This window comes from Pipistrellus hanaki, assembly GCF_964339955.1.
Source record: "Pipistrellus hanaki genome assembly, chromosome: 2".
Classification (NCBI taxonomy): Eukaryota; Metazoa; Chordata; class Mammalia; order Chiroptera; family Vespertilionidae; genus Pipistrellus; species Pipistrellus hanaki.
In genome coordinates this window covers 174,667,530-174,687,515 of record NC_140504.1, presented here as the reverse complement: position 1 = coordinate 174,687,515, position 19,986 = coordinate 174,667,530, and the positions used below count along the sequence as shown (strand labels likewise).

The following is a 19,986-nucleotide window of genomic DNA, read 5'->3' as shown; positions in this document are numbered from 1 at the left end:
AGATATCAAAGGATAAGATGGATGCATGCATAGTGAAGTCAGGGTGACATAGGGAAGGTGCCTGCCTGTCAGTGTAGCCTGGGAAAAGGATCATTGGCTAGGAAGGTGGAGCCACTGCAAGACTAGGAAACTTTGGAAGGGTAAAATCCCCAAAGAGTTCCCTCTCTCATATGCTCTTTTTTGCTCCTGCTCTTGTGCCCATGCACTCTCCCTGTTCTCTCTTCGTGTTCTCTCTTAAGCCACTGCATGGCCCACACACAATGGATTGCAAATGGGAACACAAGCCAAGCTAGCCAGATGCTGGACTGGACTGGACTGGACTTTGACATAGTGCAAAAATTCTGGGCAGAGGCCTTAATTCCTACCCTGCTGAAGACAAGATTGGACTTCTTCCATGGCAAAATGGACAGAGATGGGAACTCCCTTAATTTTGCATCATCAATAAAGCTTCCCATAAAACCCCATTCTCCCAAGGGGCCTCAGGAAATTCTTTCCCCAGGGGCACCCCAAGAACTCATTTCCACCTATAACATCTAGAGATCTGTGAAGAAATAGCTGATTCCAACACTTGCTATTGTCTTTTTTATTTTTTTTTCCAACCAGCTTAGTGGGTATGAAATATTAATAGTACCTTCTTGTAGTTGTTTTGTTTTGTTTTTTGTAATATATTTTATTGATTTTTTACAGAGAAGAAGGGAGAGGGAAAGAGAGTTAGAAACATCAAGGAGATGCCAAAACTGGTTTGGTTCAGTGGATAGAGCATCGGCCTGCGGACTAAAGGGTCCTGGGTTCAATTCCGGTCAAGGACATGTACCTTGGTTGTGGGCACATCACCAGTGGGAGGCATGCAGGAGGCAGCTGATCAATGTTTCCAACTCTCTCTCTCTCTCTCCCTTTCTCTCTGTAAAAAAATCAATAAAATATATTTTAAAAAAATAAAAAAATAAAAGAAACATCGATCAGCTGCCTCCTGCACACTGGAGATGTGCCTGCAACCAAGGAACATGCCCTTGGCCAGAATCAAACCTGGGACCTTTCAGTCCATAGGCCAATGCTCTCTCCACTGAGCCAAACCGGTTTCGGCATGTTTTTATTTTTTGTTTGGTTGTTTTGTGGTGTTTTTTGGTGTGGTGTTTTTTTTTAGTATTTTTATTTATTTCAAAGAGGGAGGGAGAGGGAGAGTGCCGCAGTCTTCTGCAGCGAGGGTTCAGAAACCTGGAGAAGGGGTTGGACATAAATAGATACACTAGACAAGAAATATAAATTTGGAAGGCATGGGGAACCAGGCAGATCACTTCCCTCCAGTGGAGAAGCTCTCTGACTTTTTTTCCATCCCCTTTGCTTTTATTTACTAGAACATACATTTGCTCTTAAGCAAAGCAAACACACAAGGTTTGGTAAACAATAAAAGGATTACCAAAACTGGTTTGGCTCAGTGGATAGAGCATCAGCCTGCGGACTGAATGATCCCAGGTTCCATTCCGGTCAAGGGCATGTACATTGGTTGCGGGCACATCCCCGGTAGGGGGTGTGCAGGAGGGAGCTGGTCGATGTTTCTCTCTCATCGATGTTTCTGACTCTCTATTCTTCTCCCTTCCTCTCTGTAAAAAATCAATAAAATATATATTTTTTAAATAATGAAAGGATTATCTGGTAAGGGGAATTGCCTTCAGCTGTTCAGCCAGGAGCAGGTAATAATATGCAGATTTTCAGCCCTGCTGAATATCAAAATCCATCAGCCTACCGTTGGTCTTTGCCTTCCCCAGAAGAGAGAGAAAAATCAATGAGAGAGAATTCATTGGCTACCTCCTGCACACCCCCTAATAGGGATGGAGCCTGCAACCTAGACATGCACCCTGAGGGAATCAGACTGTGACATTCTGGTTCATAGATTGATACTCAACCACTGAGCCCCACCAGTTGGGCTCTTCTTATAGTTTTGATTTCTATTTCCCCAATGACTAATGATGTTGAGCATATTTTTATGTCCTTATTTGTCATTTGTAGATCTTCCTTGAGGAATGTAAAATCAAATCCTTTGCTCATAAAAAAAAAAAAGACTATATTTAGAACAGATTTAGAATGACACACAAAAAAATGAGAAGACGAAACAGAGTTCCATATAACCGGTACTCAATTTCCTCTATTATTAACATTTTGCATTAGTATGGAACTTTTTTTTCCCAATATCTTTTTATTGACTTTAGAGAAAGAGGAAGGGAGGTAGAGAAACATCAATAAAAAAGTATGATACTTTTTTTTATAATTAATGAATTAATACTTATATATTATTAACTATAATAAATTCCATAGTTTTTCAGTATCTTAATTTTTACCTAATGTTTTTTCTGTTCCAGAATAGCATTCAGAATTCAATATTACATTTAATGGTCATGTTTTCTTAGGCTGTGATAGTTGCTTAGACTTTTCTTGTTTTTGATGATCATAAGACTTTTGAGCTGAAACCAGTTTGGCTCAGTGGATAGAGCGTCAACCTGGGGACTGAAGGGTCCCAGGTTCTATTCCCTTCAAAGACATGTACCTTGGTTGCTGGCACAACCCCAGTAGGGGGCGTGCGGGAGGCAGCTGATCAATGTTTCTCTCTCATCAATGTTTCTCACTATCTCTCTGCCTTCTTCTCTGTAAAAAATCAATCAGCAGGAGGCAGCTGATCAATGTTTCTCTTTCATTGATGTTTCTGACTCTCTCCCTTCCTTCTCTGTAAAAAATCAATAAAATACTTTTTTTTTAATTAAAAAAAAATTTCTTTTAAAGACTTTTGAGGAATGCTGGTTAGGTATTTTGTAGGATGCCCCTTTGGAATTTGTCTGATGTGTTTTACATAGACTGAGGTTGTGGGTTTTGGAGAGGAAGATTACAGTGCCATTTTCATCACCTTATATCAAGAGTACATATTATCAACATGACTTGTGATTGTTGCCCTTTGCCCATTTTTAAATTGGGTTGTTTTTTGTTTTTCAGTTGTAAGCATTCTTTACATATCCTGTATAATAAAGCCCTAATATGCAAATAGACTGAACAGCAGAACCACCGGTCACTATGACACGCACTGACCACCAGGGGACAGACGCTCAACACAGGAGCTAACCCTTGGTGGTCAGTGCACTCCCACAGGGAGTGCTCAGCCAGAAGACAGGCTCACAGAAGCACACTGACCGTGGTGGGAGCCTCTCCCACCTCCGCTGCAGGTGGGTGATAAGAAGCAAGGGGTCCCAGACTGTGAGAGGGCACGGGCTGGGCTGCGGGACCCTTTCCCTACCCCCTGTGCATGAATTTCATCACTGGGCCTCTAGTTTTAGATATAAGTCCCTTACCAGATGTATGATTTGCACAAATTTTATCTCATTCTTTGATTGTCTTTTTTTGTGTGTATGTGTAATATTTTTTATTAATTTCAGAAAGGAAGGGAGAGGGAGAGATAGAAACATCAGTGAGAGAGATCATTGATCAGTTGCCTCCTGCATGCTCCCTACTGGGGATCGAGCCCTCTACCCAAGCCTGTGCCCTGGATCAGAATTGTACCTGAGACCCTTCAGTCTGTAGGATGACACTTTATCCACTAAGCCAAACTGGCTAGGTAGGTCCTTTAGTTGTCTTTTAACTTTCTTAATAGTGTCCTTTGAAACACAAAAGTTTTTAATTTTGTTGAAGTTCAATTTATTTATTTATTTTGTCACTTGCATTTTTGGTGTTGAAGAAGCCATTACTTAACCCAAAGTCATGAAAATTTATGCCTATGTTTTCTTTTAACAAGTTATAGTTGGGTGCATTTATATTTAGTCTTTTGATCTGCCTACATAAGAAATATCCAAACTTGTAGAGAATTTTTATGAGTTCATTTGAGCCAAACTGACAACAATGCCAGGAAACAAGATCTTAAATACTCCCTTGAGGGTGGTTATGCCTCTGAGGGGCCTAAAAAAGAGAATTACTTTGGCATTTCAAAGTAATGTTTTACCCTAGATGCACAAGAACAATGGATAGGGCTTGCTTAAGCCAAAAATAACCTTTGTAGGGAAGTTGTAGGCTGAGACATGACTATCCACAACTACCTCCCCAGTTATAAATTGTGATCAGATCACCCTGTGAGGTTACTTTTAGTTAGATTTATTACACCAACCTTTTTCCATCCACAAAATCATGGTTGATAGAAACTGGAGGAGAGCTAAATAAATGGAAAGGCATCCTGTATTCATAGATCGTAAAACTTAAAATATTGTTCAGATGACAATATTCCTTATGTAAAACATGCAGTCTTCCTTACATTCCCTCCTAATTACAAATGTATAAAATAAATGTCAAAACTATCATTATCTGGAACATTTAAGATCTTGCTTCCTGACATTGCTGTCAGTTTGGCTCAAATAAATTCTTATAAAAATTATCTACAGCCCTGACCAGTTTAGCTCAGTGGATAGAGCCTTGGCCTGCGGACTGAAGGGTCCCGGGTTCGATTCTGGTCTGGGACATGTGCCTTGGTTGCGGGCACAACCCCAGTGGGGGGTATGTGGGAGGCAGCTGATTGGTGTTTCTCATTGATGCTTCTGACTCTCCCTCTCCCTTTCTCTCTGTAAAAAAATCAATAAAATATATATTTTTTAAAATTATCTATAGGTTTGGACATTCTTTTTCTTTTTTTAATATATTTTATTGATTTTTTACAGAGAGGAAGAGAGAGAAATAGAGAGTTAGAAACATCAATGAGAGAGAGACATTGATCAGCTGCCTCCTGCAACCCCCCCCCCCCCCCCCCAGGGGATGTGCCCGCAACCACGGTACATGCCCTTGACCGGAATCGAACCTGGGACCTCTCAGTCCAAAGGCCAACGCTCTATCCACTGAGCCAAACCGGTTTCGGCAGGTTTGGACATTCTTACATTGACATTTTGTAGTCTTCAGTTACAACTTTTATACTTCTTTTATTAAATTTATTCCTAAGTATTTTATTTTTTTCATGCTATCATAAATGGAATTGTGTTCTTTCTTTCTTTTTTTCTTTTCTGTTAATCCTCACCAGAGGATATTTTTTCCATTAATTTCTAGAAGAGTAGAAGGGAGGGAAAGGGAGAGATAGGAGAGAGAAAAACACCAATGTTAGAGAGATACATACATTGGTTGCCTACTGCATGCACCCTAACAGGGGCAAAGGGATTAAACATGCAACCCAAGTATGTATTCTTGGCCAGGAATCGAACCCTCCAATGCTCTAACCCACTGAGCAACACCAGTCAGGGCTGTAATTATTTTCTTAATTTTATTTTCAGATTGTTTATTTCTAGACTATAGAAATACAATTGATTTTTGTATACTATTTTGTATTTGCAACCTTGCTGAATTCAATTATTAGTTCTAAGAGTTTTTTGTGTGTACATGGATTCTGTAGAATTTTTTATACAAGATCATGTCATCTGCAAATAGAAATTTTTATTTGCTTATTTTCAATCTGGATGCCTTTTATTTCTTTTTCTTTCTTAACTTCTCTGGCTAAACCTCCAGTGCAATGTTGAATAGAAGTAGTGAGAACAGACATTTTCATCTTGTTCCTTACCTTAGGGGGGAAAGGATTCAGCCTTTCACAATCAAGTATGATGTTAGCTGAGAGTTATTGTTTTTTGTTTGTTTGTGAGCTTTTTCTTTTCTTTTTGTAGATTCCCTTTATCAGAATGAAAACTATAGGTGGGCATACCTTCTATTTCTAGTTTGTTGTGTGTTTTTATCATCAAAGGGCACCTTATGTCTTAAATAGATCATTTTATTTGCTCTCTAGAGAATGGATTGGAGTGGACAAAGTCTAAAACAAGGAGACTGGTTAGGATGCTATTGTGTTAATCTAGGTGAGAGAGGATAATGACTTGCAGTTTTATAAGCAAGAAATGATGAAAGAGAGTGGGAACTATCTCGGAGATCATCAGGATAATCAGGGCTATGAAGAGAATAGAACTGATAGGGCTTTGAGACAATTGAGCACAGCAGATAATGTTGATGTCCCGCCCAGCTCTACTTCATTAGGCTGGTACAAACTTGCCCCCAGCTACTGTGGGTGTTGGCTGATAATGGGTCACACCTGCACTTCCCTTAACAATTGGCATTAGCTACCGGTACCTCATCCAGAGAAATCTGGAAGGTTTCCATCCCCTTTCCCAAATTTCTCTCTCGTGATGAGAAGCACCTGGTGGAGTTGTTAAAATACAGATTCCTGAATCCCAACTAAGAAGTGCTAAACTAGAATTTTTGGGAACATATAGGTAAAATTGTATACTTAACGAGTGCTCTAAGCTTAGAAGATAATAACTAAAAGGCTATCCATCATATCTAACAGATTATGATCCTTGAACTGTCCACTGGGAATGAAAGCCATCTCTTTGGCATGATGAATTCAGCTATTAATGAAAGCAATATATTAAGCTGTTGAGATTATCTATGGTAATTGGTCCCAGAAGTTTACTAAGCAATTTGCAGAACTCTGGAGATAATTAAAATACTTGTGGTTAGAAAATAAAGGAAAACAAGTTCTCAAAAGTTATGTTAGTTCAGCTCAGCTGGCGTGGCTCAGTGGTTGAGCAACAACCTATGAACCAGGAGATCACGGTTCAATTCCAGGTGAAGGCACGTGTCTGGGTTGTGAGCTTGATCCCCAATGTAGGTCTTGCAGGGGGCAGCCGATCGATGATTCTTTCTCATGATTGATGTTTCAATCTCTCTCTCCCTTTCCCCTACTCTCTGAAATCAATAAATGTATTTACATATATTTTTTAAAGTTCTGTTAGTTTATGGAGTGATGGAAATAATTTATTTCTTGACTGAGGTAGGCTATGTGACTTTATACTTGTGATGGCCACATGAATGTGTCTTGTCAAGACTTTTAACTACAGCCAAAACCGGTTTGGCTCAGTGGTAGAGCGTTGGTCTGCGGACTGAAAGGTCCCAGGTTCGATTCCGGTCAAGGGCATGTACATTGGTTGCGGGCACATCCTAGGGGGTGTGCAAGAGGCAGCTGGTCGATGTTTCTCTCTCATTGATGTTTCTAGCTCTCTATCCCTCTCTCCTCCTCTCTGTAAAAAATCAATAAAATATATATATTTTTTAAAAAGACTTTTAATTACAGGGAACATAATGAACAAAGGCCCTACCTGCTGGTGATAGAAATCTATCACCACATTTGAACCAATTATATGTTTCAATGGACTATTCCCAGACAATGAATGAGCAGAAGGATACTAAGGCAGGTGCATTGTGAAAGTTCCTAAGAAGATCAATGTTAGCTCCAATTCCCAAAGACCTTACTGCTGTTCTTTCCTTAGACATTCCTAGCATTCAAGGACACACTCAACTTCTTTTCATTCTCTTTTTCATTTGGATCAGGCCTGCACTGTGATCACAGCCTTTTTTGTTTAGATCCTCATTTCTATTACAAGTGTTGCCCTAAAAAATATTTTTAACCGAAACCAGTTTGGATCAGTGGATAGAGTGTCGGCCTGCAGACTAAAGGGTCTCAGGTTCCATTCTGGTCAAGGGCATGTACCTTGGTTGCAGGCACATCCCCAGTAGGGGGTGTGCAAGAGGCAGCTAATGGATGTTTTAACTCTCTATCCCTCTCCCTTCCTCTCTGGAAAATAAACAAATAAACAAATAAAAAATCAATAAAATATATTTTTTTAAAAAGAAATTTTAATCATTGTATTGTTGGTATTTGGCTCTGTTGACTAATGAGTTTGCCGACCACTGTCCTAATGGATTCAAATCCTTCCAGCTTTTCTGCTGGACATTGCTTGGCCTTACAATGAAAGGGCTAACCCTAACACCAACCCTAACCCTTACCCAGCAATCTAATTCATTTCCAAGTCTTTAACAATTTTTCCTGACACTGGGTCCCCCTTTAGCATTTTTCATAATGCAACCGAAAAGAAGAAATAAAAATTTAGTGTTATTGCAGCACATACAGAGAGGAAGGGAGAGAGTTAGAAACATCGATGAGAGAGAAGAGAAACATCGATCAGCTGCCTCCTGCATATCCCCTACTGAGGATGTGCCCGCAACACTGTATAAAATCTTATGAATACAGTCAACAATATAATTAATTACTATGTATGATGCCAGGTGGGTACTTGAAATACCACCCAAGGACCACTGTGTTTTAAAGTACATGATTGTCTACTATGCTGTACACCTGAAACTAATCTATATCTATATCTATCTATCTATCTATCTATCTATCTATCTATCTATATGAGAGAGAGACAGAGAGACAGAGAGACAGACAGAGACAGAGACAGAAGACAGAGAGACAGATGCTAATTAACCAGGACTCCGTAATATGGTACAAGAGGAGGATGCAGAATTGCAGGCGGGTAGCAGCGGCCACCTCTGAGCGCCTGCGCTAGGGGAGGATTTGATCAGCAGCGCCCAGGCTGCTTCAAGGGCCCAAGAGGGAGGCAGGGCCTGACGGGCACTTTGTGGTTTTGAATCAAGTGCGGGGCTCCTATAAGGTGACCAGGCGTCCCGGTTTTGGCGGGACAGTCCCGATTTTTAACAATTTGTCCCGCTTCCCCGGGAGTTTTAAAAAAGTCCTGATTGTCGAAACCGGTTTGGCTCAGTGGACAGAGCGTCAGCCTGCGGACTAAAGGGTTCGGGGTTCGATTCTGGTCAGGGGCATGTACATTGGTTGCGGGCACATCCCCAGTGGGGGTTGTACAGGAGGCAGCTGGTCGATGATTCTCTCTCATCGATGTTTCTAGCTCTCTATCCCTCTCTCTTCCTCTCTGTAAAAAAAAAATCAATAAAATATTTAAAAATAAAAAAAATAAAAATAAAAAAAGTCCTGATTTTTGGAGAGAATGCAAGACAAGTTAAGGAATGGCGGGAGAACGGGAAGGGAATATACGGTTTTCGGCGGCCATGTGGCTATTTAGCCAGGATATGAATTTTACATTATTTTTGTTAATTTTATGTTAAACTTTAATAATAACAAATAATTGTTGAGAACTGATTATCAAGAACTGCTTATCAAAGTTCGCAACGACAAAAACATTTTGTAACTGTCTCTCAGACGATACACATCATACTGCGTGCTAGCAAGCTAGTTAAACAAGTGATGTCATTACAAATCAGCTATTCAGATGAGTTTGGTAAGTAATTATTTATTTATTTCATAAATACATAAATTTTCTTCAATTTAGCAGACAGTACTCGTATTATTTATATTTTATAGTGGCGGCAAAAAGTCTAGCACCGGCCTTGAAAGTGACACTTACTACTTACGTTACAATTAAGTATTGAGGCTTTGAAAGCCATTTTATGTGAAATATAATTTAACAAACTCTTGTGAAAAATTTCATGACCTTTTAAACAACGATAGCAATCTACTAAAAAAAATTCACTCAAATAAGAAATATGTCAAAGAATAAAATAATACTATACATAATTTTTTATTTATTATATTTGTAAATTGTACTTATGTTGAAATTTTAAAATATATATTACAATACTATTTTTGCGTTCTATGAAAATTTTTGTTGCTCCATATAGACCAAATTTTTAATCAAGAACACCTCCCCCCAACCCCCGTCAATGGTGTCCCGTTTTACCAATGTTAAAATCTGGTCACCTTATCCTAGTACAAAATAATAGTGAATGTACAATGTAATTGAAAAATAAAATTTAAAAAAAAACACACGTTTTGTGGATTTTGTTTCAGGTACATTCACTTATATACACACACGAGGTATTATTTGGTTTGATGTAGTGCTTTTGTTCACTGTGGGCTAGGGTCAAAAAGTCTGAAAGCCACTCAAGGGTCATATGAGGTTCAACAGGGAAAATAACTGGACGTTTTGAGTTCTACCTTCCCTCATAGTTGACATCCATTCCCATTGCCGGGATCAGTCCGGCTAATTCAGAAAATGGTCTGAGGGAACGGTAAATACTAGAGAGAAGCCACCAATAGCACATCATTTGTTGTGCACCTGAGAAGAGTGTTATATGTCCATTATACGTCAATAAAAAATAAAGTTAAAAACTATTAGAAGCGACTTGCCGTATGTTCCTGTCTGGTTTTCCTTGGCACTGAGGTTCGCTGGCTGCCTCGGATGCCACAAGAATGGAGAGAGCGTCCGTGGAGCGCAAAAGGGAGAGGCCGGCCAGCCCCTCAGGCAGGAATTCCCGCGCGGAGCGGGAAGGCGCGCTCACGCGAGGAATCGGGCACCGGCTCTGAGCCGCGGGCAGCGGGACCCCGGGAGGCGCCCGCGAGCGTCGGAGCACTGCGCAGGCGCAGATCCGGTGACGCCTCGTCACCAGCCCCGCCCGCCTCGTCACCCGCGCCCATTTCCCCGCCCCCTGCCCGGGCTGCGCGCGCAGCGCTGGAGCCGGCTCCGGCGGGAAGGGGAAGCGGCGGGTAAGAAAGGCTTAGCGTCCCCGGTTGCTTCTATGACGGGGTTGGGACTTTCCTCTGGGGCTCTCTCGGGCTCTCGGGACCCCGGAGGAGGAGGACAGAAAGAGGAGCCCCTGAAATCGGCTTTCTCCTGCCTCTTAGGGGCGTGCCTTTGCTAGTCGAAGTGTTTTCGCCCTCACCGGAGCTTCTCTGGTCCGGCCCGCTCCTCGCCTCCACGGGGGAGCCCGAAGGCCCAGCCTCCGGCCAGGCTGCCACCCCGGACGGGTCTAGGATGCCTTCCCCGCCCTTTAAGTAGCGCCGGAGTGTTTATCCGCCTGCAGTGGCGCAGCAGCTGCTGGGTGACTCCCCAGGCAGCCCGCTGCACATCTAACACAGAGGGCCTCGTGGTTTTGTTTGTTTTGACACTCCCTTGCCCTGGGTTTCTTTCTGACACCTTTTACGGAAGCAGCCTTCGTGCTTTACTCCCTCTGGGCTGCTCCCCCATTTCAAGTTTGAGGCTCTGGATGCTCGTCTCTTACATCCCTGTGCAATGTCCCAGAATTATGATCTTTCCCTGCGGAAATACAGTCACACACCCCGTGTTCCTTTTGGAATGAAATACACTAGTGGTAGTGGAATAGTATCAGCAGTTTCTAAAAGCGTGGTTAATTGATGAGAATATCTTCCGTCAGCTACCAGAGTGGACGGATGTTCAGTGAACTGTTAGTAGCAGGAGGCAACCCTTTAGCCCAGTGGCTGTGCTTGATGCCTTGAAGGTACCTTGTATTTAAACCACCAGGGGGAAAAGCTGCTGACAGGAAGAAATATAAAACAGAATAAAGCTTGATAGCCAGGTCATGTTTAATAATATCTGCAGGTCAAATTTCTATGTAGAGACAAATGCACTGTTTACTTGTATATGCCAGTTAAATGTTGGCATTCTGTAGATAGTGTTGCAGCCATCTAGCAACTTCTCAAATTTGTCAAGTTAATTTCTAGATAATTATGGTAATCAGCTTCGTTATTTTTACTTTGATGAGTTTTAATGCAATGAACTTAACCACCTTTTTTCTAACATCAGCCCACACCATTCCTGTCAGCCTAAATTACAAAACCCTAACCATCTTAGATTTCCCCTGTGTTTCATCTTATATTACACTAGAGGCCCAGTGCATAAAATTCGTGCAGAAGGGGAGGTGTCCCTCAGCCCAGCCAGCACCCTCTCCAATCTGGGACCCCTTAAGGGATGTTTGACTGCCCTCTCACAATCGGACATCCCTCTCACAATCCAAGACTGCTGGCTCCCAACTGCTCACTTGCCTGTCTTCCTGATTGCCTCTAACTGCTTGTGCCTGCCAGCCTGATCACCCCCTAACCACTCCCCTGCCAGCCTGATTGATGCCTAACTGCTCCCCTGCCAGCCTGATTGCCCCTAACTGCCCTCTCCTGCAGACTTGGTCCCCCTCCCAACTGTTCTCCCCTACAGGCCTGGGTCCCCCCAACTGCCCTTCCCTGCAGGCCCTGTTGCCCCCAACTTTCCTCCTCTGCTGGTCTGGTCACCCCTAACTGCCCTTCCCTTCAGTCTTGATTGCCCCCAACTGCCCTCCCTTGCAGGCCTGGTTCCTCCCAACTGTCCTCCCCTGCTGGCCATCTTGTGGCGTCCATCTTGTGTTCACATGGGGGCAGCCATCTTTGACCACATGGGGCAGCCATCTTGTGTATTGGTGTTATGGTCAATTTGCATATTACCCTTTTATAGATAGAATGGTTTCTTCGTTAAAAAATAAATTGGATTTATAGCTCTGATTCTCATTGTTGAAGCTGAACCGGCTATGTTTTAGGACTTTGCTACCTCTTAGCTTTTCCCCTTGAAGGATAACAGTTCTGAAACATTATGTTTACTCTCGATGAACCTACAAAAAGCTCAGGTCCTAATTTCTGTGCTTGGATTTCTCTATAACCTGGCATGTGGGAAGAGCCCAGGATTTAGAGTAAGACCTGTATTCAAATACTGAAACAGGCATTACATTAACAGTGTTCTTAGGAAACTTTAAGCTTGTTTCCTTTAGTGTCATTTTGAATAACAGTATCTTTTCCTCCCAGCTTCTTAATTGTTGTGAGAAATATAGTTGACATAATGTGTTGAAAAGCTATCAGAGTTGTACAAAAACAACCTAAGCCATTGTTATTTCTCATTGTACTGACTTATTTTACCAACATTTGAAAACCTAATATATGTTAGATTCTTGTGCTATTGCTTTGAAAGATAGTCCCTATGAGGGGCTTCCTTTCAAGGAACTTTCAGAGAGAGAGTAGGGAGTAGGGTGATAGAATGTCTGACAAGATAAGAGTGTGATATAGATTGTAAAGTAGGTAAGCTTAGGGCGAGCACCAAACTCAGAGGAGAGAGGAACAGAGAAGAGTTCCTAAAGGAAATTATATTTGAACAGTCTTGAATTATAACAAAGATTCAGAAGGAAGAGGTGTGGAAGGGTACCATGAGAGTCACTTTTACTTTTTTTATTTTAAAAAAATATATTTATTGATTTTTTACAGAGAGGAAGAGAGAGGGATAGAGAGTTAGAAACATCAATGAGAGAGTCATCGATCAGCTGCCCCTTGCACACCCCCTCCTGGGGATGTACTCGCAACCAAGGTACATGCCCTTGACCGGAATCGAACCCGGGACATTTCAGTCCGTAAGCTGACACTCTATCCACTGAGCCAAACCGGTTTCGACGAGAGTCACTTTTAAAGAACTGCAAATAGTTAGCTTTTGTTGGAGTATTAAGTTCAAAGAGGAGTACAGGAGACAGAGGTGAGATTTGAAGAACTAAGGGAAGTGTACAAATTGAAGAATTCTAAGCAAACAGTTAGCCTGGTCACAATTGTTTTTTGATAGTTCATTCTGGCTACAATGTGTGCTTCCTTACTGCAGTGTACAAAAGCTTTCTACCTTTGTGCTTTTCCTTATTTTCTTTATTCCACTCAGAAAGGCTAATGCCCTCTCCTCATACCCAGTTCAGGTTCCATTTTCAATATCCAGTTCAGGTTCCAATGTCCTTCAATTATTTTAGATCCTATTACTTATTCCTTTCTCTGAAACCCTAAGAATGGTACCACACAGTTTAATCCTTATTTGTTTCATGTGTGTTTCATTACTTAAGTAGATTGTAAGTTCCTTGAGGATAGGGAGTGTTCCATATGCATATGAATAAAATACACGTTAAACACAAAAATATGATGTTTGGTCTCTTTCTTTTTTGTTTTTCAGGGTAGGACCAGATTATGGGCAGAAGTCCTTTAAATTAATTTATCATCATCATGGCTAATGAGGGCTGTCCCAAGGCTGGTGATAGTCTTTTTTCATCAGAAAAACATGCCCAACTCATCTTGGCCCAGATGAATAAAATGAGGAATGGACAGCATTTCTGTGATGTGCAGCTACAAGTTGGGAAGGAAACTTTTAAAGTTCATCGGCTGGTTCTGGCTGCCAGTAGTCCTTACTTTGCAGCTTTGTTCACTGGAGGAATGAAAGAGTCCTCTAAAGATGTTGTACAGATTCTAGGAATTGAAGCTGCAATATTTCGAATACTTCTAGATTTCATTTATACAGGTATGGTAAGTGAGCTGTAGTTTTCAGTAAAGAATGATGCAGTCACTCATGTACTGCTATGGAAATATAAATTGATATTACTTATATGGAAAGTAATTTCGCAATTTATTATTATGAGTCTTTGAAAGATTCCTATCTTTTGACCTTGTGTTCTCTTTCTAGGAATACTAAGGAACTAATTAGGGATTCAGGCTAAATGTACCAGGATATTTATAACATCCAGGATATTTATAACATCCTATATAATAAAGAGATAATGTGGAAATGGTCGTTACACGTCACGACCAGCAGAGAGCTACAGGAGTCTGGGGTAGTGAGCTACTAGTGGCGGAGAGCTACAGGAGGGCAGGCCAGCGAGCTATGATCAGCGAGGAGCTACAAGCAGAGGTGGGTGGGGTGGCCAGCTGAGGCACATGGCAACTCGCCCACAGATTCATGTGCAGGGCTACTATTTATAAAAGTTTAATTGCAATCTAATTCTTCCCTCAGTAGGTAATATGGTTAAATAAATTATGGTACACATAGGTAATAGAATATTTTTTTTAATATATTTTATTGATTTTTTACAGAGAAATGGAGAGGGATAGAGAGTTAGAAACATCGATGAGAGCCAAGACCGGTTTGGCTCAATGGATAGAGCGTCGGCTTGGGGACTTAGGGGACCCGGGTTCGATTCCGGTCAAGGGCATGTACCTTGGCTGCGGGCATATCCCCAGTAGGGGGTGTGCAAGAGGCAGCTGGTCAATGACTCTCTCTCATCGATGTTTCTAGCTCTCTATCTCTCTCCCTTCCTCTCTGTACAAAATCAATAAAATATATTTTAAAAAAAAAAAAGAAAAGAAACATCGATGAGAGAGAAACATTGATCAGCTGCCTCCTGCACAACCCCCACTGGGGATGTGCCCACAACCAAGGTACATGCCCTTGACCGAAATCAAACTCGGGACCCTTGAGTCCACAGGCTGACTCTCTAATCCACTGAGCCAAACTGGTTTTGGCGGTAATAAAATATTTTTAAGACCTTGCAAATGATTTAAATATATACTATCATGGAAAGATATTTGCAATATATTAAATGAAGATAATATATCTTCATTTAATATATTGCAAATATCTTCATTTAATATATTGCAAATATCTGTATGTAAATACCACTGTATGTAAATACCACTTCAATTTTGTTTTTAAAAATCATTTGTTTGTATTTGTGCACAGGAAAGAGACCACAATGTTGGTGTTTACCTCTAGATGATGGAATATGGAAGATTCTTATTTTTCCTTTTTTTCTGTTTTTTTCCTTCAAAATGTCATAACCAATTATTTTAATCAAAACTTTTACTTCTAAAAATTTTTGAAGAGTTTTAGTGATATTAGAAAATCCACATAAAAACTATATATAAAGTTTTAATCTTACGTAACAAATATACGTGGGAAAATTTTGAAAGAAATATAAAATAAAATGTTAATAGTGTATGTATATGGAAAATGTGTGATTTTCATATTCATTTTTATACTTTTCTACCTAACATTTTTTCTGGAGTGAATACATATTACTCTTATAATCAGGAGAAAAAGTTTAAAACAATGACTGTTGTTTGGTCTAGTTTTGAGACTACACCATACTCTCCGTAAAGGAGATCATTATGTGGCCTGATAAAGTGTTGCTTATTTAGTCCATAATATTTACAACTGGAAAATAACAAAAAGTAATTTTTCTTTGTGTAGTTTTATATTCTTTTTTGGAAAATTTCAGAAAATAACTTAATTGGAGGATTGTAAAAATGACTTTTTTATCTACTGAAAATAATGCAGCTCTGCCTATTGGCTAATGTACAAATTAACATTGAGAGGTTCTGATTTCTCTTTTGTAAATGACTTGTGTGAGTTGAAAACTGCTTCATTAATACCCCTGCTTCTCATACTTGCAAAATAGAAATGAACAGATTAATCCAATGGAATTAATTGAACTACATAAAAACAAGAAATGCCACAAACTGTCTACTCCACTTTGTTGTCTGATAGTAGCAAGAAGAGATATTTAGTGAAAGAGAATGTTCATGGCATCATTACCATATTGCTAGTGATTAGCACTTCCATCAAAGAAATAAGAAGTGGCCAAAACTGGTTTGGCTCAGTGGATAGAGCGTCGGCTTGCGGACTGAAAGGTCCCGGGTTCGATTCCGGTCAAGGGCATGTACATTGGTTGTGGGCACATCCCCGGTGGGGGGTGTGCAGGAGGCAGCTGATGGATGATTCTCTCTCGTCGATGTTTCTAGCTCTCTATCCCTCTCTCTTCCTCTCTGTGAAAAATCAATAAAATATATATTTTTTTTAAAAGAAAGAAATAAGAAGTGGTAAAACCCAGAGAAATAAAAGCTACTGAGCATATCTAAGGCAGTGGTTGGCAAACTCATTAGTCAACAGAGCCAAATATCAATAGTACAATGATTGAAATTTCTTTTGAGAGAGAAATTTTTTAAACTTAAACTTCTTCTAACGCCACTTCTTCAAAATAGACTGGCCCAGGCCACGGTATTTTGTGGAAGAGCCACACTCAAGGGGCCAAAGAGCTGCATATTCCTCTCGAGCCACAGTTTGCCGACCATGGATCTAGGGAAAAATACCATTGTACAATGTTAACATTTAAGGCTAAAAAACTGGTGTAACAGTTAAGAATAATGTTTATCTGCTAGTAAAATATATAAAGTGGCTTAACCAGACAGGAGTTTGTTTATTTTTCCACAAAAATGAATCCATAATAATTCAAAGGCTGGTATGGTGGCTTCATGATGTCATTAGTGCCTCATTATTCATCTATCATTTGCTCCACCATCTGTAGTTTGTAACCTCTAATGTTGTCACTGAATCCAGCCAGTGGAAGGAGGAAGAGGGAAAGGCAAAAGAGCCTGCCCCCTGAGTCTATCCTCTTTCTAAGCTTTTCTAGTAACCTAACCAATAACTGCTACTTATATCCTTTTAGCTAACCTCAGTCAAAAATTTATTTCTATCTGCCAAAGGAAGCTAAGAAATATAATTTTCAGCTGGGCACAATTGCTACCCATAGCAAAATCAAGGTTCTACTAGTAAAGATGAAAATAAATTTTGGGTATATATATATTAGGGAACTTTGTAATCTGATACAATTAGTTTTTAAAAATGTTCTTTGATTTTCATTGTAATGGCATTTCCTTTTGGGGGAGTGTGGGGGCAGCAAAGCCCGTTATTCTGTTCATCTCTCCTTTGGACTTATCTATGCACTAGTGGCCCAGTGCCCAAAATTCGTGCTCTTGCGTGGGGGGGTCCCTCAGCCTGGCCTGTGCCCTCTTGCAGTCTGGGAGCCCTTGGGGGATGTCTGACTGATGGCTTAGGCCCGCTCACCCCGGGAGCCTGGCTTCTGGCTGAGCAGCCCTCTCTCTGTGGGAGCGCACTGACCACCAGGAGGCAGCTCCTGCATTGAGTTTCTTCCCCCTGGTGGTCAGTGCGTGTCATAGCAACCAGTCATTCTGCAGTTCCATCAATTTGCATATTAACCTTTTATTATATAGGATTCTTTATTAACTATTGACAATTCTGCTAAGTCGTAACAGATTTCTCACCTTAGATTTTTTTATGCACTTCACTTAGAATCAAATGATCTGGGTTTGTTATCTAGCTCTGTCTCTAAAAAGCTATGTGATATAAGGCATTTCATTTAACTTTATAGTCAAATATTCATTCTTTTTTATATTTATGAATACTTTTTGAGTTATGTATAGGGAGTAGAGAAGACAGGAATGGATGGCCTCTACCTTCACAAAGTTTTCTATGTAATGCAGATTAAGTATTTACAAAATAGAAAGGAGCTTGTGAGAGTCTCATTTTTCTTAAGGTAAAATGGGGATAGTAGCACTTTATAATTCTTGTGAAGATTAAATAAGATAAAATGTAATAAATAAAAAAGTACTTTTTGAAATCTATAAACCTTATTCACTTGGTGGGCATTTTTTTTTTATTACTCTTAAGTAACTCTTGGCATAATCCAGTAGCAGTCATTCAGCCCCCTTATATCACAACTCATCATCTTGTCTTCTCCAACTAAGTTTGTGGTGAGTTCTCATTTTATTCAAGTAACTTTTATATCAATTTTCTTTGAAGCCACTACCATTTACTCCCATCATGGATTCCATTTCTTATACTTGGAAAAAACTCTGTTTGTATTCAACAAATCATATTCTGCCTCTCACCATAATATCTTTGGTCATGCATTCATTCATTCATTCATAACAAAATTTTTGAGCACTTAGAGTGGACTAGGCATTAGAAATACAGAAGGGGCAAGTCTTGACACAACAGACTATAAATCTAATTGGGAAAACCAACTTTAAACAAATAATTTAGAGGATCAAATGGGGAGAAAAGAAGTAAAGGGAAAGTATAAAATTGGATAGAGAGTTTATCCTTATTAAGAAGGAGAATTACAGTGGCTTATTTTCTTTCTAAATATGATTGACTATTTGATGTCCTCCCAAAGTCACGATGTAAATATATAAAAGTGAAGCTCTCTGAAAAGAGTGATATATGAAAGTGAAGTGAATATTATGAATATATGAAAGTGAAGCCCTCTGATAAAAGTGATATATATATGTATATAAACATATATATATTTACTTAAATGTTAACTATTAGTAACATCATATGTTATAGACTCTTACTTATACCTAATATTAAATTAACATTTGTACATCATTTTATCATAATTGAAGATAGAGAACCTGTCTTGCCTTCCCAAGTGCCTAACTTACATATTTATTAGATGCATATAGCTTTACGTTAAAAGCATGGGATTTGGTGTCAATCCCTACCCTTAACTCACTTAACAGTGTGATTTGAGAAATTACTTAAACTTTCACAAAAACAGAACAAAAACCCTACTGTATGGGGTTGCAGTCAGGGTTAAATGAATGTATGTATAAAGCAATTAATGCTATGTCTGCTCATTGTAAGTGTTCCATAAATGTTATGTATCTTTATCATTTAAGTTTTGTGCTCTTTCTATAAATCCTTTGTTGCCTTTTTACTTAGCTATTGGTGGAATCAAATATAATGCCTGTTTAATATAAGTCAAATGTTTGTTTTTATTTTACTGTACTGGTTACTTGTCTCCTTTTTCCCTAGGCATAGTGGACATAGGTGTGAATAATGTCCAGGAGTTGCTTGTTGCAGCAGACATGCTACAATTGACTGAAGTTGTTAATCTTTGCTGTGCGTTTCTGAAAGGACAAATTGATCCACTGAACTGCATTGGGATCTTTCAGTTCTCTGAGCAAATTGCCTGCCATGATCTTTTGGAATTCACAGAAAACTATATTCATGTCCATTTCTTGGAGGTTCAGAGTGGGGAAGAGTTCCTGGCACTTACAAAAGATCAATTGATCAAAATTTTGCGAAGTGAAGAGCTTAGCATTGAGGATGAATACCAGGTCTTCTTAGCTGCAATGCAGTGGATTCTCAAAGATCTGGGAAAAAGAAAAAAATACGTGGTGGAAGTGCTAGACCCAATTCGATTTCCTTTATTACCTCCTCAGAGGCTTTTAAAGTATATAGAAGGTAATTTTTTAAAAATATATTTTATTGATTTTGTACAGAGAGGAAGGGAGAGAGATAGAGAGCTAGAAACATCGATGAGAGTCATCGATCAGCTGCCTCTAACACACCCCCTACTGGGGATATGCCCACAACCAAGGTATATGCCCTTGATCGGAATCGAACCCAGGTCCCTTCAGTCCCCAAGCCGACGCTCTATCCATTGAGCCAAACCGGTTTCGGCTAGAAGGTAATTTTTTGTTGTATATCAGTCAATTACTTATCCAATGGCTATTTTGCTTTCTGAAATGTGATAATGTTTTCATTTCTCAGTACAGTAGGCATTTATTGAATGATTACTGTATGCAAGATATAGATTTGTGTTTTTATGGGTAGACAGTTGTATTTCCATATTTCTACT

General features: G+C 39.9%; 1 protein-coding gene across 4 annotated transcripts in view; it reads left to right on the top strand.

The window, feature by feature from the left end:
- IPP (intracisternal A particle-promoted polypeptide) overlaps nucleotides 1-19,986 on the top strand; it is a 41,426-nt gene that overhangs the window by 1,184 nt on the left and 20,256 nt on the right. For 2 of the 4 annotated variants that reach the window (XM_084874576.1, XM_084874574.1), the window contains exons 1-3: nucleotides 10,333-10,411; nucleotides 13,662-14,003; nucleotides 19,158-19,589. In XM_084874576.1, coding sequence (XP_084730702.1) covers nucleotides 13,712-14,003; nucleotides 19,158-19,589 — 724 coding nt within the window. In that variant the 5' untranslated portion in view covers nucleotides 10,333-10,411; nucleotides 13,662-13,711. Of the gene's footprint in view, nucleotides 1-10,332; nucleotides 10,412-13,661; nucleotides 14,004-19,157; nucleotides 19,590-19,986 lie in introns of those variants that run through there. The other 2 variants (XM_084874575.1, XM_084874577.1) reach the window with 2 other exon arrangements.